The 14167-nt window shown below is 45.4% G+C and overlaps 1 protein-coding gene across 3 annotated transcripts in view; it reads left to right on the forward strand.

Moving 5' to 3' along the window:
• AEBP2 (AE binding protein 2) overlaps window positions 1-14167 on the forward strand; it is a 213341-nt gene that overhangs the window by 91849 nt on the left and 107325 nt on the right. For all 3 annotated transcript variants that reach the window (XM_069228516.1, XM_069228517.1, XM_069228515.1), the window contains exon 5: window positions 7434-7484. In XM_069228516.1, the coding sequence (XP_069084617.1) occupies window positions 7434-7484 (51 nt within the window). The remainder of the gene's footprint in view (window positions 1-7433; window positions 7485-14167) is intronic.

The following is a 14167-nucleotide window of genomic DNA, read 5'->3' on the forward strand; positions in this document are numbered from 1 at the left end:
AGCAGCTCAGGGCCAGTCAGGTGCAGAGGTCAAAGAGGTGCCCAAAACACATAGGCGCCTATGGAGAACAGGGGTGCTCTGGTTCCAGTCTGCTAGCAGGTAAGTACCCGCGTTCTCGGGGGGGGGGGGCAGACCAAACACACCCCCAGCGGCACAGGGGCGGCCGGTCGCAGTGTGCAAAGCAGGCGTCAGGTTTCAGATAGGAAACAATGGAGAGACCTGGGGGTCACTCTAGCGGGGCAGGCAGGCACGGGGGCGGCTTCTCGGGACTGCCACCACCTGGACTGGGCAGAGGGCCGCCTGGGGGTCACTCTTGCACTGAGGTTCAGTTCCTTCAGGTCCTGGGGGCTGCGCGAGCAGTGCTTGGTCCAGGTGTCAGGTCCCTTGTTACAGGCAGTCGCGGTCAGGGAGAGCCTCTGGATTCTCTTTGCAGGTGTTTCTGTGTGGGTCCAGGGGGGTCTTCTCGGGCTACTCACGGGTTTGCAGTCACCGGGGAGTCCTCCCTGTGGTGTTTGTTCTCTCGATCTCGAGCCGGGGACGCCTGGTGAGTGTGAAGTCTCAAGCTTCCGGCGGGAAGAATGAGTTCTTTGGAAGTTGCTTCTTTGTTGCAAAGATGTACCTGTTGTTGAGCAGAGCCGCTGCTCACTGGAGTTTCTTGGTCCTGGGGGTCAGGGCAGTCCTCTGAGCCTTTAGAGGTCGCTGGTCCCTGTTGGATGTGTTGCTGGTTGCAGGTTTTCGACTCTGGAGACAGGCCGGTAGGGCTGGGGCCAAAGCAGTTGTCATCGTCCGTCGTCTCTGCAGGCTTGTAGGTCAGCAGTCCTTCATTGTAGTTCAGGTTGCAGGAATTTGATTTCCTGGGTTCTGGGGTGCCCCTAAATACTAAATTTAGGAATGTGTTTAGGTCTGGGAGGGCAGTAGCCAATGGCTACTGTCCTGGAGGGTGGCTACACCCTCTTTGTGCCTCCTCCCTGTGGCGAGGGGTGCACATCCCTAATCCTATTGGGGGAATCCTCCAAAACTAAGATGGAGGATTTCTAAAGGCAGGGGTCACCTCAGCTCAGGGCACCTTAGGGGCTGTCCTGACTGGTGGGTGATTCCTCCTTGTTTTCCTAATTTTCTCCTCCAGCCGTGCCGCCAAAAGTGGGGGTAGTGGCTGAGGGGCAGGCATCTCCACTAGCTGGGATGCCCTGGGGTGCTATAACAAAGGGGGTGAGCCTTTGAGGCTCACCGCCAGGTGTTACAGTTGCTGCAGGGGGAGGTGAGAAGCACCTCCACCCAGTGCAGGCTTTGTTCCTGGCCACAGAGTGACAAAGCCACTCTCCCCATGTGGCCAGCAACTTGTCTGGTTGTGGCAGGCTGCAAGAAACTGGTCAGCCCCACACTAGAAGTCGGATTGGTATTCAGGGGGCATCTCTAAGATGCCCTTTGGGTGCATGTTACAATAAATTGCACACTGCCATCGGTCTGCATTTATTGTGCTGAGAAGTTTGATACCAAACTTCCCAGATTTCGGTGTAGCCATTATGGAACTGTGGAGCTTGTGTTTGACAAACTCCCCGACCATATACTCGTATAACTACCCTCCACTTACAATGTCTAAGGTTTTGCTTAGACACTGTAGGGCATAGTGCTCATGCACATAAACCCTCACCTGTGGTATAGTGCACCCTGCCTTAGGGCTGTAAGGCTTGCTAGAGGGCTGACTTACCTATGCCACAGGCAGTGTCAGGTTGGCATGGCACTCCGAGGGGAGTGCCATGTCGACTTAGTCATTTTCTACCCACCGGCACACACAAGCTGTGAGTCAGTGTGCATATGCTGAGGGAGGGGTCCCCAGGGTGGCTTAAGACATGCTGCAGCCCTTAGAGACCTTCCCTGACATCAGGGCCCTTGGTACCAGTTACAAGGGACTTATCTGAGTGCCAGGGCTGTGCCAGTTGGGGAAGCAAAGGTACAGTTTAGGGAAAGAACACTGGTGCTGGGGCCTGGTTAGCAGGGTCCCAGCACACTTTCAATCAAAATTTAGCATCAGCAAAGGCAAAAAGTTAGGGGGTAACTATGCCAAGGAGGCATTTCCTTACAGTACCCCTTCGCACCATTAGATGGCCTCGATCGACGCTGCATCTGTCTAGTGCGCCAGATATGATGTTGCGGGTCCTATATAGGCACCACTGAGGCACGCTGATGTCAGTTCTTTTCTTTATGCGCCAGACAGAGCTGATCTGAAGAAAGGGCTGCCCCTCAGTCATTTTTTGACTAGTCTTTTGGTAAAACTTTGAGTATTTTTACTCCTGGTGCGTTAAGAGATGTCTTTGTCTAAGACCGGGTCAGGCCCTGCGGGTCAGGCCCTGCGGGTCTTGTCATTGGGCGATGTCTGTGACAGATCTGCACCTTGTGTACCTTTTGGTGTTTAAGGGCAAACACAACCAGAATTTGTGGTCCGAGTGCCGGGCCATGAATCTAAATGGTTTCAGGGAGTAGTCCCTAAAGCTCACGGCAGCCTGCCGCTCGGCTTCGCATAAGTTTCGATCTCGGTCAAGAGGAAGGTCTTAATATTGGTCACAGAGCCCCCTTTCTTTGTCGTCCCACCTAGTCTTCGGGACAAACTGGTAAGTCGAGGCATAAGAAGTCGAAAAAGGCAAGTGCTCTTAGACGTCACCTCGGCCGACTAAGGATCATCGTTCATCTAGTTCTCCCTCAGTGGAGTCTGCTTCCGGGCCTACTCTGCACATCCCCGTGTTTCTGGGAGCTGGAGCAACTCCTAACATACTCAAGGAGTTTAGTGAGGTCATGCTCTTACCTTTTGGGCAGTCCCACTCTGCTGGCACGCCTTATGTAAGCCACCTAGGCTTACTGAATGAGAGGAACGGCTGCTACTGCAGCATTTCTGGGACAAGTGACAGTCATAAATATTTGGCTATGTGCTACTTAGTGAGTTATTCAGTCTTTCAGTAAGCACAGCTGACTTGATTTGTATGCAGTGTCTCCATCTCCTTGACATGACAGTTCTGCAGAACATGGATCAGCTCAGCTATGCATCTGTGTGTGAGTAGTTGCTTTGAGTGTTTTATATGGGATCGTTTTTTTATTTTTTAAACAATAGATTGCTCATAACTGCAGGCATGATATCACTAATAGCACAATCAGTAGTCTTGATTAGTGACATCACATATGATCATATATCACTGGTGACATTGATGACAAAACAGATGTTGCCTCAGTTGACAGAGGTGATAAATCTACCCAATACAATTGAAAATAATCTTCAGGGGGGTGAGAAATGGGATAAACGTTAAACATGAAGGGCACTACGGTTGACAATGTAAGCTTAGTACTACCTAGACCTCAGGGTGTCTAGCTCAGTCTCATGATAAATAGAACTAGACAAAGTCAAGTTTCCACTAACATGGACCTCAGAGGTACTTAGAAGATTTAACTTAAAGTTGTGAACTACTCGTCGAGGGCACCTACAGAGGATCTAAGCCTTGTCTGCACTTCAGCTCTGAGCTTTAGGAATATGGCAATTCTGGGCCCACAACTGCTACAGAGAATCTTAGTTACAGGTCAGTGGGTGATGCTTAGCTCCAACTTTTCTATTGATTAACAGCTTTTTTTTTTTTAATTGGGAAAGTAGCAACCCCACAGTAGTAGAAAACCAAATATCTGCTAGTCTCATGTTGCAGATTCCTTACCTTAAAATTTCCCCAGGTATCTGGATCTGGAGATTTTTCCTCAAGCAGTGCCCCTGTGCGCCCTTAAGTGGCGTTCGTGGTCACCGGATATGACATTGCAGATCATACATGGGCACCATCGTGGCGCGTCGATGTCCGATTACCACCCTTTTGCATGATGTCCATTTCTTTTCATTGCCGTGCTACCTTAATTGTGCTTGAGTTCTGGTTGGATGATAAACTCTTTGTGGGCTATGTGGGCGTGAAGAAAGGTTGGGCAGTGCAGAAGAGAACCATCTCACAATGGGTTGTTCTCTGCATTGAAATGTGTTACGCTTTGGCTAAGAAGCAACCACCTGAAGGTTTGCATGGTCACTATACCAGGGCAACAGCTGCAACTACTGTGTTAGCACGTGGAGTTTCTGTCCTGGATACCTGTCAGGCAGGGACGAGGGCGTCCTTGTACAATCACAATCCTTGGACAGTCAGGTCCGCAGGGACGACTGCTTTGGCCGTTTGGTCCTGCACGACTTTCTAGTATGATCTTGGTTCGCAGACCCACAACTGGCGTGGTATTGCTTGGGTATCTATTCTAAGGTATGGATTGTGCAACTAGAAGTCTCTATCAGATGAACAAGTTATTTATCTTCGGTAACGATGTATCTGGTAGAGACCTACTAGTTGCCGATTCCTTAATGACCCACCCACCCATCCTCCCTGCTCTGCGAGCTGATTTCTAGGGACAGGGACTTCCCTTCCAAGGCCCTAGTTATGGCGCACCAGTATCAGTGTTCTTCATGGCTCCGTGCTTATGGTGTGGAAAGTCGAATCGAGAAAATAAACTGACGTCAGCACGCTGGGGTGGCAAGCTATCGTCCGCGCGCTGGGATGGTGCCTATTTATGACCTGCGATGTGATATCCAGCAACCTAAACGCCAATGACTGACTCGGAGTCGACCAACACCTCCTAATGACATGCAGGGCTACTGCTCGAAGAAAAACCTCTGGATCCAGACTGATGCCTGGGGAAATTCTAAGGTAAGGAATCTGCAACTAGAGTATGTTTCTACCAGATAAATTGTTACCGAAGGTAAGTAGCTTGTTCATTTAGCTGTATTGAGAATTCATTATAGAAGCAAAGGCTCTGTTTCTGGTGCACTTTTGATCTCGACTTATCCCAAATCTTTTTTTTTTTCCATTTTTTTTTTCATCAGCATTTTTAACTACATGAATACTCTATTTCAAATTGGAGAAGTTTAGAAGTAAAAGTTCTTCAAGTAATCTTTCTGCCATTCCATGTTGAATCGCAAAACTCAGCGATTGTGGTTGCTGCTGAACCGATATGAAGTTCTATGAATTCACGGAGACTGTAATTTATAAAACGTGTAAAAAAGCATCCAATAGCAACTTACAATTGTACATCCAACAGAATGGAGATGTCTCAGTTCTAAAATAACTAGTCCTGATGTAAAGGAAAAGGGCATGATGATCAGATACGATCCAAGGATTGAGTTTTACTGTTAGAAGTGGAAGAACAGCATAGATAATAATGGTGCCGAAAATGTGTAGCCTAGCTACATCGGCCAAAGCATAGGATTCAGTAATTTGTTTCAAAGCTTTTCTTAACTTGTTCATACAAGTGGCTGGCTCTATACATACCTTGAGCCTTGTAGAATCAGACCTCGTTCCATTAATAAATTGACATTTCCACAGAGCAGCACTGTGTCCTGCCACTGATGTAACTCCTTAAGAAGTAGATTGAATGCTAATAGATCTCCGCTAATAATAGCATAGACTATACAGATAGTAATGGTGAGTTCTCCTTTCTTAATCGGGGCAATAACCTACCAGCCAAGCCTGCCTGTCTTAACATTGCTTAGCATCCAAGACTGGTCCTGGGCAACCAGTGCAACTCCACGCTGCGGTACATTAAAACAAGATGTGGCTAGTATCTTATACCCTAGATTTCCTAATTTGTTACTCTAATTTTTGAGAAGCTGCATCTCTTGAAGACAAGGGGATTAAGAGTTTCCATCTCCTCCCATATGTATATGATTCTTGCTGATGATCTCTATTTATATTCCAGGAAAGCACCAGCACATCTTTTATAATTTATCTGCCCCTTTCCAGACATATCATCCCACTATTCATCCTGTCCTGTCCATTGACCTCTTTCTCCCATGCCTTTTACCTCTTTCATTTGGTCTGTTTGAAGGACTGGTAGCGGGGGATTTCCAGTTACCATAGCACTAATGCTAAATCTTTCATGAAAAATTAAATCACCAAAAAGTAAGAAGCCCTGCTTATTTACAAGTATTTTCATATTATCAGGCCCGACACCTTTCAGAGAAGGTCCTTAGGGCTGCTAGCCCTGAGATTGTTTCTCCATTGTTTGAACTTTATCCTCCAAATTAGGGTATATGCTGCTCTGCCTCGCTCATTGTTAAACCTGTTGTGGAGAGTTGCTTGGATATTCTGCGAGTAACAATCTGAAGTGGAATGTTTGTAATGCAGTATAGTTTTGTCTGTATTATTCTCGATGCAGACATAAGATAGTATGTGGGTTTGAGAAATGAGCAGTATTGTTTTTGTAGGAGTGTCCTTACCAATAGTCATCCTCTGATTGAACTGTGCCTGTGGCATCACTGTGGTTTTGGTAACATAGTTTGAAGGGAAGTCCCTCTGAGATATGACACCGGCTCTACCTCCCTCCCCCTCTCTCATTACTGTCCTTTGTTGATTGGTTTCCTTTACTGCTTGATCCAGTTTGTCCATTTCCCTCCCACAGCCTGCATCTGACTCTGCGTTCATGATGTCATCTTTATCTTTATTATGCTATCTTTATTTCTTAGGCCTTCTAAATTAACATAGTAGCTGGGCTCCTCTCTGATTTGAAGCAGTCTGTTCAGCCTTCAGCCATGTTCTTTCTGCCCTGATGAGAGCAACAGGCTTTATGAGTGCCTTACAATTTGGTATTTGGTGTATGCATTTCTGGGTTACGAGTAAAGATAATGATTACAAACCTAGACTAAAATAGGTAATGGGTTTGGACCTGCTCCCCCAGTTTTTGTTGAAGGACAGTTGCTTGTTCCTTTTCTGTGCAGGTTTAATTCTGTTTTATGAGTTGCTTTGATCAATTATTCAAAGAACTTCTCATTTTGAAATACACTAGTTCTGGTCTGTATGATTCCCTTTTGAGTATGCCTCCAAGAAAAGAGGCATTGAAGAAATACTCGAAAGTCAAAATGCACAAAAGATTTTGGACGATATTTGGACGTCGCCCATTGTAACTGATTACATGGTTATGTTTTTTAATTTCATAGAGTATAACCTGGCAGTATTGAATTTGTTTTTCATTTGAACGTTTACAGATCTGAAAATAGATATGTACTTTATGTATTTATTTTCCTATTCTAACCAAATAAGATCTGGACTGCTGAAATAAAAAATTTGCCAGGCTTGAATAAGGATAGAGTCACTGGCATTTGTAGAAAACAGTTTGCAATAGTTTGTTGTGTGTGGAGGACCTTGTGGCAGTGATATTTCTAACGAATATTCAGTGAATATTTTTGCTGTTTTTAAACTTGATTCTAGATTATTGTTATGATTGGATGATGTAATTATTAAGTTACCATGTTTAACTTAAATTCACCTTCTCTAGAACATATGAAGAACTTTTAAGAGTCTCGGAGAAAAACGTGCTTCAATGTAATACTTTCAAAAACAATATATTAATCTCTTCTCCATGTTTTCTGATTTCAGCGGCAGCGCTGGGAACATCTCCATACTCTGCTGCTACAGTACAACTCAAAGGTAGATCTCATGTTTTTTTAATAGTCTACCTAGGAAAGTATACATTTGTTTTTAAATAACAGATAGGTCAAGCGATGTAATTAGCTCATATTAATGTTCGTGCTTGTTTGAATACCGTCAATATGACTATACACAAATGTCATCTTGATTAAAGTGTGATTTTTCATTACCACATTCAGAAGTTGAGTTGAAGAAACTCCCCAAGCTCCCTCCGTCTCTATTGTAACAACCAGGTGAAAGATAAAGGTTACCCTTTATTCAAGTCTCATTCTGCATTAAGAATTATTGGGGGTTGTTCCTCATGCGGTCTCACTCCTTACATAGGTATTCAAACCACATTCCCCTTCTGTGTTCTCCCTGTGATCAGGGGTTCATGGGATACATATTCAGCTACTCCAAAGGCCTCTGTATGCTGCATTTCTTCTACAGAATATAAAGATACTGTTCCTGCCAGGGTGTTTTCTCGAGTTAAGTGTATTGATGATAGTACTGCCGCTTTGAATCAATCTGTATCATTCAAGTTTGGAGATGGCTCTTTAGTGATGACCTTCATATAAAAAACGCACTAACCAATTTCCTTTGCTGGGCTCTGGAAAAAAAATGAACATGGTTGCAAGGGTCACCATAGTTTTCACTTGCTACCCCCAAAAGATCTTTTCCCTGGCTTCTCAGGTAACACATTATATAGCACAGAACAAACAGTTTATGCCCATTAAAAGATGGTTCTGTGAGTATCATTCTTAACTAGAATGAATACTTGTGAGAACCTGTCTGCAACACCCTTATACACGTAAATTTCACATTACAGACCATTTGAACTGTGAGTGCTCACACCGTTACAACTAGAAGTTCATCAGACAGTTAGTTAGAATTGCTAATTGTGTCGGTGTGAGCACCAATTGATACTGAGATCTGATACACAATATGTTGGACTCTATTTGAATACCACAGATGAGGCTTTTCCCACATTATCCAGAGTTGTTTAACCATGTGGTGAATGTGTCTGAGCAGGTCCAGGGATTTAGGTCCAGTACACTGATTCTTAGACTTTATTGGTTTACTGTCAATGAAGCTGAGCCCGTGACTGGAAAGGCCCATCCATAGGATCCTGGTGATGGCATACATCTAGAGATTTATCATTACATTAGGTTCTCAATTGTGAATTTAAGATGTCTAGAAATGAGACCCATTCAGCCATCTCTCTAATCCTTTCTTTGGGAACAGATCGATGCCATAAACAGGAGCAGACACACCTGTTGGAGCAATGTTTACATTCTGTAGTTCCCTCCCTTTTCCCCACTTTTAACCTTCAGCTGCCAAAATGAGTCAGTAGTATGGCTAAAGCTGCTACAGGAGTGAGACCCCCTCTGCCCCTAGCCCTTCAGCTTTCTTACTGAAGTTCTAGGATGGAAGTGGAGAGTGACAAATATCCTGCCTTGGTACAACAATAGAACATGCAGTGGGAGGGAAAGCCTTTGTAGCGCCCTACCTGGTAGAGGTTATATCTGCCTGCAGATTCCTTACCTTTGAATTCTCCCCAGGCGTCAGACTTGGTCCAGAAGATTATCGTGAGCAGTACCCCTGCCAGTAGGTGGCATCAAGTGGCTCTGCCTCCGTTGTCAGCATTGTCTAAACCAGAAATCGCCTTGTGGGTCCCACTTAGGCACACCAACGTGGGTTTCTTTTCAGGACTTTCCATGCCAAAATCGCTGTGACATGAAGAACACTTAGTGTGTCAAACCTAACGCCTAAAACGGGAGTCCTTGACCCTAGAAATTAGATCACAGTGCGGGGAGAATGGATGGGTCGGTAAGGAATCTTCAGCTAGATATAATCTCTTCCAGATAAGGCATTACCAAAAATAAGTAGCTTCTCCATCTCATAGACTTTTAGCTGCATATTCCTTATATTTAAATATATACCCAAGCAATACCATCCCCATAGGAGGGTCTGCAAACCAGTTTCAGCAAACTCTTCTGGGGGATTGTTGTTTTTTGGCCAGTGTGCAGCACATCTTAATGCAGCCTACGACCCATTTGGAGATAGTCTGCTTCTGCTCTGCCCAACCATTCTTTGCACCCACATACCATACAAAGAGTAGGCCATCCATGCGGAACTCTTTTGTATGATCAAGTTAAAATGCCAATGCTCTTTTTGGGTCAAGGTCGTGGAGTCTATCCTCTACCTTAGAAGGATATGGGGTGTGCAAAAAAATAGTCAAGGTGATGGATTGGCCTACTTGAAAGGGCATGACCACTTTTGGCTTAAGAGGCCTTAGTACGAAGCACCACTTGTCAGGATAGATGGAAAAGGTATGGTGGCTTAGCTGATGAGGCCTGCAGCTCACTCGCTCTGTGGGCAGATGTAATTGCCATAAGGAAGGCTGTTTTCAACGCTAGAAGCTTGACAAGACAGTTGTGGAGAGGCTCAAAAGGAGCGCACATCAAAAAAGTCAGAACCAAATTCAGAGTCATAATGAATGGGGATGTAGGAAAGAAATGTGTAATACCTTGGAGGAACCTATGTACAAAAGGGGACTTAAACAAAGAAGATTGATCAGACAACAGATGAAATGGAAGACCGATATCACTAAAGAGTGCCCAAAGCAGAACCCTGGTGGTCAAGGGAAAATATATACAATAGGAGCTAAGAGAGAGCAGCAGAAAGGGGGTCAGCATACTTGTTTGTGCATCATACCACAAATTTCTTCCAACGACCGGTGTATACCACTTTGGTGGAGGGACGCCTGGCTTTCAAAATTAGGTTACAGACTTCGGCAGGGTTGTCAAAAGCTCTCAACTGTCACCACTCAATCTACATGCAAGAAGGCAGAGAGTGGACAGGTTTGGGTGACAAGCCCTCCCCTGCTGCTGCAATAGAAGATCTGGAGCCACAAGTATGACGTGGGCCTGGTCGTTCCTGATCTTCTTGAGAACTCTAGGCCGGAGTGGTATGGTCAGAAAGGCATACAGGAGGTCTGAACTCCACTTGAGACTAAAAGCGTCTGAGTGATTGCCGCCTTGAAAACTCCAACATACTAAACTGCTGACATTGCGGGTTCTCGGCGGGGGCAAACAGATCTAACCAAGGCTCTACCCACTGTCGAAAAAGACCTTGTGCCACCTCTGGATGGAGATGCCATACATAATCTGCTAGACATTTTTGTCTAGGTTCGTCTGCTCTGGCATTTAGAGAGCCCGCCAGATGCTGAACCACCAAGGCTATGCCCTGCTGTTCAAGCCTTTTACAGAGCCTAGTGACAAAGGGTCCACAACCCCACCCTGCCCTGCTTGTTGCAGTACCACATGGCGGTGGAGTTGTTCATGAACACTTGATCCACCTGTTCCTTGATAGAGGGGAAAAAATGCTTTCAATGCCAGCCGGATTGCACAGAGCTCCAGCATGTTGATGTGGAGTCCTGTTTCCACTAGAGACCAGATTACTTGGATCTCCACCTCTTCCAGATGGCCGCCCCATCCCAGGAGTGACACATCTGTCACTAATGTCAGATCTGGTTGTGGGAGGGCGTGGCCCAAACGTGGTTTGTTAACCAACACTGTAGGTCTTGTGCAGTTCCACCGAGATCTGGACCATGTTGGAGGGATTCCTTTGATGCTGCGCCCACTGGAACTTCAGGTCCCACTGCAAAGTCCACATATGCTATCCGTCAAGTTTCACCAACCGTATGCAGGGGGCCATGAGGCCTAAGAGCCTCAGAGTCGTTCTCACCGAAATCCAAGAAAGAGGCTCAAATATCGACATCATAACCTGAATATCCTGGACTTGCCGCTCAGGAGTCTAAGCCCGAAACTGCACTGTGTCCAGAACAGCTCTGATGAAAGGGAGTGTATGAGAGGGAGTTGGTGTGACTTGGGCACATTTTTAGTGAACCCCAGTGAAAGCAGATAGGCATGCACCTTCTGTCCATGTTCCCCGGAATGCCTTTTTTGGTCTTTGCTACAGATCACACTAGCTCTCTTGTGGCAGACCATCATCCTTTCATCTTTCTAAGGTCTTTGAAATGAGCAGTGTCAAAATGCTCAGAGTACACTTGTACTTTACAAACACATGTTATGTTGATTTTTAAGTGGCAAAACAAAATTACAGATGCCAGCATGCCAAACAATAATGGAACAGGATAAACAGGTTATGTTTATTTGTATAGTTCCCTAATCACCTGTAAGGGTATCCAGACATTTAGTAGGTGGAAACACTGTTGTCTATCTGGTGTGATTATTCGAAAAGCCAAGTCTTCAGCTTCTTTCAGAACTTGAGAAGAGATGAGGAGGATCAGATGTGCCTTCGGAGGTCATTCCATATTTTTGGGGCGATGTGGGAGAAGGCACAATCACCAGCCCTGTTTTTGTGTGTGCCTGGTACATGAGCTAGTGAGGGTTTGGCAGAGCAGAGGTGACTGGGAGGTTGACTGAAGTGTACACGGCGGTTGAGCTAGACGGGGCCTGTGTTGTGCAGGGCTTTGCATTTGCAAGGAGTTTAAACTATATGCGTTTGAGTATGGGGAGCTTGTAAAGTTTCCTGAGGTCTGGGGTGATGTGGGTGGGTTGAGTTAAGTTGAGTCTTGCTGCTACAGCATGGATGGTTTGTAGCCTTTTCAGTAGCTGTTTAGTGATCTCTACGTTCAGTGTGTTGCTGTAGTCAAGTCTGATGGATATCAGGGCCTCTCAGACAGTTTCGCTGGTAGCCATTTCAAGATGATGATTATTCACAGCATCCTCCAGATGTGAAAACAGGTGGAGGTCACTGCATTTACTTGGGTTGAGCTTGTCATGTGTGATGATTCCTAGGTTTCTGGTGTTGGTTGTTGGGGTGGGTGTGGAGCAGAGGTCTGCCAGCCACCAGTAGAATCCCAGACAGAGGTTTTTCTTTGAAATATCACCACTTTTGTTTTGTCCAATTTAAACTTGAGGCAGTTGGCTCTCATCCCAGTGGCTACTGGTGTCATATAAGTCGCAAACTAGTTTTTTTTCACTGGGGTTTTGTCTGGCAGAGAGGGAATTAGTTGGGTATTGTCTGCATAGGAAAGTATGTTCATCCTGTGTCTTCTGATTAGGTCTGCCAGTGGGGTCATATAGGTGTTCAGGTCGGACTGAGAGATGATCCTTGCAAAACTCCACAAATGATGTCCTTGGCTTCATATGTGTAGGGTGACAGATTGACTTTTGTATTCTTCTTGTGAGGAATGAGCAGAACCAATTGAAGACTGGTCCTTGAATGCTTGTTTTATGTATTCTTCTGATCAGAGTGCAGTAGGAGACCATGTTGAATGCTGCTAAGAGATCAGACTGTCTGAAGTCCGCTGTTTTTCTCCTCAGTTGCTATTATCCCGATTTATCTTGCTGGGATGTGGGCAGCCTCTGTGCTGTGATTGGCCCAGAACCCTAATTGGTTGGTGTCTAGGAGTTGGTGTGTGTTGAGGTAATGGGCAAGTTGCTTGTTGAATTCCCTTTCGATGACCTCTGCTGGTTAGGGGAGAAGGGAGATCGTACAGTAGTTTGCTAGCTGCTTGGAGTCTGCTAGTGCGCTTTTTTTGTTTGTTTAAAAAGCAGGGCGTTGACCATCACGTTTTCCCGCATCTGGGATCGTTGCAGTGATGTAGGAGTTATTCAGGATGCAGGTGAGAAAATATGATTGGGGAGAGACCTAAGTTGTAGATGTGGTGGGGACAGGGGTCTGTTGGTGCACCAGAGTGGATGGTCTTCATGATATTGGCAGTTTCTTCCCCAGTAATGGTTTCCCATGTAGTCGGAGGGTGTTCATGATTATTTGAAGTAACATTGGAGGTGAAGGTAGAAGGGTTTAGGGTCAAAGTTGTTCTGGTTTTTTTTATGTTGCTGAAAATTTCAGAAAGGTTATGGCATGATTTTTATGAGAGGGTTGGTGTTTGCGGCTGAGGCAAAATCTTTACAGCTGTTGGAGTTGTTGTCAGTGTGCTCTACCAGAGCTACCTTCTTGGTTTCTCTGATGTACTGATGGTATTGTCTCAGTGCTGCTTTGTAAGTATCCTTATCGTTTTCGTTGTGATTCGTTGTCTGTCTTCTCTTCAGTTGTTTGCTGTGTTGTATGGTTGAGCGGAGTTCCTCCGTGTACCAGCAGCCTCCCTATAGGTTCTCATTTGTTTATGTTTATGGGGTTCCAGTGAGTCTGTGCATTCTGTAATCTACACGTTGAGCAGTTTGATGTTGTTCTTAGGTCTTTGGTGGAGTTGGGTTGGTTCACGTGCAGGGTGTAGGACTAGTTTGATTCTGAGATGCTGCTCAAGCTTCGTCTGGCCAGGCTTGTAGTCGTGGGTGTTCTTTGGCAAGGGTTGTTAATTTTAAAGTAGAGTATGCTATGATCGATGCAGGTGAGAGGTGTGGTTGCAGTTGCAGTGATTTTGATGCAGTTGAAGGAAGCAAAAATGGGGTTGAGGGTGTGTTCGGTGGAGTGTGTGGGTCCAACGACATGTTGTCAGTCCGAGGTTTCCTAGGCTTTTGAGTAGTACAATAGACCTGGGGCCATTCCTGTCTTCTAGGTGGAATTAGAGGTCACACGTTAAAGGCCAAAAATGCACGAAGGATGAAAAAGAGCAAAAAGGGTTAAAAAGAGCAAAAAGGCGCAAAGGATGAAAAAGGCATAAAGGGTTCAAAAAAGTGCAAAAAGGCACAAACGGAAAAGTGCAACAA

Source organism: Pleurodeles waltl, chromosome 4_1 (genome assembly GCF_031143425.1).
Source record: "Pleurodeles waltl isolate 20211129_DDA chromosome 4_1, aPleWal1.hap1.20221129, whole genome shotgun sequence".
NCBI classification, from domain to species: Eukaryota; Metazoa; Chordata; class Amphibia; order Caudata; family Salamandridae; genus Pleurodeles; species Pleurodeles waltl.